Raw genomic sequence first — 3,239 nt, 5'->3', positions numbered from 1 at the left:
CCACAATGTTTTAATAGGGATTAAATAAAGACAATATATATATAACCTCTTACGGTTAAATGGTTAAAAAAAGACAAAATATCTATATATTCATAACGTAAAATAAATAAATACAGGCGATCGCGTCTATGGTTGTTGCAACGGCTTGTGTGTCGCCTACTGGTTAAATTCGTGTCTTTTCGCACGAATTAAGTAGCACAGAAATTCGTGTATTTTCGCACGAATTAAGTAGCACAGAAATTCGTGTATTTTCAAACGAATTGAACCACCCCAAAAATGCACAAAAACGCACGAAATCTGCTGAAATACATTTTGTACATATATGCGCGAATTGAATGTGAGGCTGGGCTGATAGGTGAGAGACATATTAACAATATGAACAATCCATTACTAATTACCCATCTTTAATGGGAATGAAGACGTGGGCGGGGCAATCTATTGTGGGTGCAGTAGTCTAATTATAATATCTAAACTGAAGTGGGTCTGGGTATGATGTATAAAGTCCACTCTGGTGGGATCGAATTCAGACGAGTCTTCCTGCAGGAGAAGAGCCGTACGTGACCTGTAAAAAACGAAGCGTGCGTAATTTACAATGGCGAAATGGGAAATGCGAATGGACGTTCTAAAATGTTTGGCGGTGCTTGAGCTGGATGACATGGATTCAGACGGAAGGGGGGAACTTGATGAGATGTATCAAGAGATCTATGATGATAAATATGGCATTTTTTCAGTAGATTCCGATTCTGACTGTGAGGCGTATGGGATCCCTGCCAGGGTGCCAGCGGCACCACAACGCAAGCAGCAAAACTCCCGCAGTTGCTACAGTCAACATGGGCGCAAAAAAGCCCCTACGTTGCCCACTGTGGAGCCGTCACCAACTGAGATGGAGAGCGATAACAAGGGGGCGGACGGCACAGTTTGGGTGAAACAGCCTGTTGGTAACGCCATGGGTCGATTATTAACACAGAACGACACCAGAGTGGAATCAGGCCCTACACCATATGCAAAAGACAGAATCGACGGTGCCTACGCCAGCTTTCATTGTTTGTGTGACATGGAGATGTTGCAGCGCATCAGGGACTGTACTGTGGCCGAGGCGCACCGGGCGCAAGGAAAAAACACAACATGGGACTTGTCTGTGGAGGAATTGGAAGCATTCATTGCGGTCCTGTATGTCCGTGGGCTATACGGCAATAGACAAGCGTCTTTGGATGGCTACTGGTCATGTTTAAAATCAGATTTCTTTCGAGACACAATGCCAGTGGACCGCTTCACAGAAATCATGCGGTACCTGCGTTTTGACACAAGAGAGATCAGACGCCCCCGGACAAATTCGAACAAATTCGCCGTGGTCTCAGAAGTTTGGAACGCGTTTGTACGGAACTGCGTTGCATGTTACAAGCCAGGGTTGAACATCACTGTTGAGGAGCAACGGTTCCTTACAAGTGGGGAGGTCATCAAGTTTTCGTTGACCGCTGACGTAGACAGCAAGTACGTGCTAAATGTCATTCCTCATGTCGTTCCTTATTCGTGGGAAGATGAATCTCAGAAGCCTGAAAATGTGGCATTGAAGCTTGTGGAACCTTACCTCGGTGCGGGGAGAAATGTCACTACGGACAAGTTCTGCACATCCCTGCCATTAGCAAATAAGTTGATTGCCAACAATACCAACTTGGTCGGGGCCGTGAGTCATTGCGGACGAGAGCTGCCTCCCGTGATGCGTAATCAGACACAGACAAAGCTATACTCCACTACCGTGCTAAAGCATGACAAAGCAACCCTTACGGTTTACAGAAGTAACCCAAGAAAGAACGTCTGTATTCTGAGCACTATGCACCCGACTGTCGCCATCGGGAGCGACCGAACGAGAGAACCGGAGACCGTGACGTTCTATAATAGCAACAGGGTAGGTTTCACATTACGATATTTTTTAAACATCATGCCATACACGTGTCATGCACTTGCAGACTACCAAATGGGTCGTTGTTTTTCATTTGGGGATGTAATGCTAATCAATTGTATTCTATCCCATAGGTTGACGTAAATAGGATGACAAGAGAGCGCACGGTGGAGGTTGTGACAGGGTTGGAGAAAGGAGGTTCACACCGCTGGCCCCTTGCGGTATTCTTCAACCTTCTTGACCTGGCTGCAATCAACGCATATGTTTTGTTCACGCAATGCACCGCTAAGACAGTGTCAAGGAGAGATTTCGTCATGGATCTGGCATTCGAGCTTCGCGAGAAGCACATGAGGGCCAGTGCCGCACCGCCTCCTCCCCTCCCACCCATCCAGGACACAGTCTGTGAAACGAAGACCCGGAGCAAGGTGCGCAGATCGACACGGAACAAGGCTCCTGAAAGCTGTGGGTAGTGCAACGGATTTGCTTGTGGGTCTTGCGCACGCAAATATCCAGAACAACAGAAGACGAGAGATGAATTCATGCGTTAGGCTAAAGGCGCATATCCCAAAGGCACAAGATACTGTCTCCAGTGAATTAACAACCGAGTCTGTGTTATAGCATGGATATATTGCCACTAATTCTCCTGTATGCATGTAATGTTTCAACATTGTGTTTTGCACCCTACCAATTGTGTTACAAATAAAATGCAGAAACTTGATAACATTGTATTTTTTTATTCAAAGAAAAAATTAAAACAAGACAGTTTTACACGAATTGTCTTATCAATTGATAGCCATTACATTTATGAGTTATGTAATTAATGATGATTGTGACATTACCAAGTTTTGAGTGCAGATGATTTGATAGTGGATAAGACATACTTTTGTAATGTCCAGCCAGTTAGAATTGTGTCATTACTAAAAGCAAGACAAGTGACTATAAAGTATTATGCCAACACGTGTAACCCCTGAAAAGTCGGGTGTTTTAGTGTACTCTAATTCCTCTTCAACGTTTAGTAAAATATACACTAAATGATTACACCCTATATTATCATACAGTAATTGATAAATATATAGGCTAGGCTATGACAAGAGTAGGCTGCATGTGCAACAGCTATACCAGGGATTCTATGTTTTTTGGAGTATATAAAAACTGCTGGTAAAATGGCATATCGTTTTCTATTACTAAACTAGATATGCTGTTTACCTCAAGCATTTCATCATAAGATGATAATTAAACTAGAAAGGTACTAGAAAACATGACTTTGAATTGACAAGCGACATATGATGATCTCTCTTATGCAGCCTATATTGTTTGTCTTTAATGAAAGCTAATTGGA

At 43.4% G+C, this 3,239-nt stretch overlaps 1 protein-coding gene across 1 annotated transcript; it reads left to right on the top strand.

Moving 5' to 3' along the window:
* Nucleotides 1-478: 478 nt before the first annotated feature.
* LOC120027123 lies at nucleotides 479-2,612 on the top strand. Its single transcript, XM_038971968.1, has 2 exons — nucleotides 479-1,906; nucleotides 2,035-2,612. The coding sequence occupies exons 1-2, from the start codon at nucleotides 593-595 to the stop codon at nucleotides 2,368-2,370; spliced, it is 1,650 nt and encodes a 549-aa protein (XP_038827896.1). The 5' UTR covers nucleotides 479-592; the 3' UTR covers nucleotides 2,371-2,612.
* The last annotated feature ends 627 nt before the right edge of the window (nucleotides 2,613-3,239 follow it).

The sequence above is a fragment of the Salvelinus namaycush genome, chromosome 2 (genome assembly GCF_016432855.1).
Source record: "Salvelinus namaycush isolate Seneca chromosome 2, SaNama_1.0, whole genome shotgun sequence".
Lineage (NCBI taxonomy): Eukaryota > Metazoa > Chordata > Actinopteri > Salmoniformes > Salmonidae > Salvelinus > Salvelinus namaycush.
The sequence above is the reverse complement of the archived record's forward strand: the minus strand, read 5'-3'. Positions and strand labels throughout refer to the sequence as shown.

Coding starts and splice junctions, on each gene's coding strand:
- LOC120027123 (XM_038971968.1), top strand. CDS start 593: ATGGCGAAATGGGAAATGCGAATGGACGTTCTAAAATGTTTGGCGGTG. Junction 1,907..2,034: donor CGTTCTATAATAGCAACAGG/GTAGGTTTCACA, acceptor TCTATCCCATAG/GTTGACGTAAATAGGATGAC.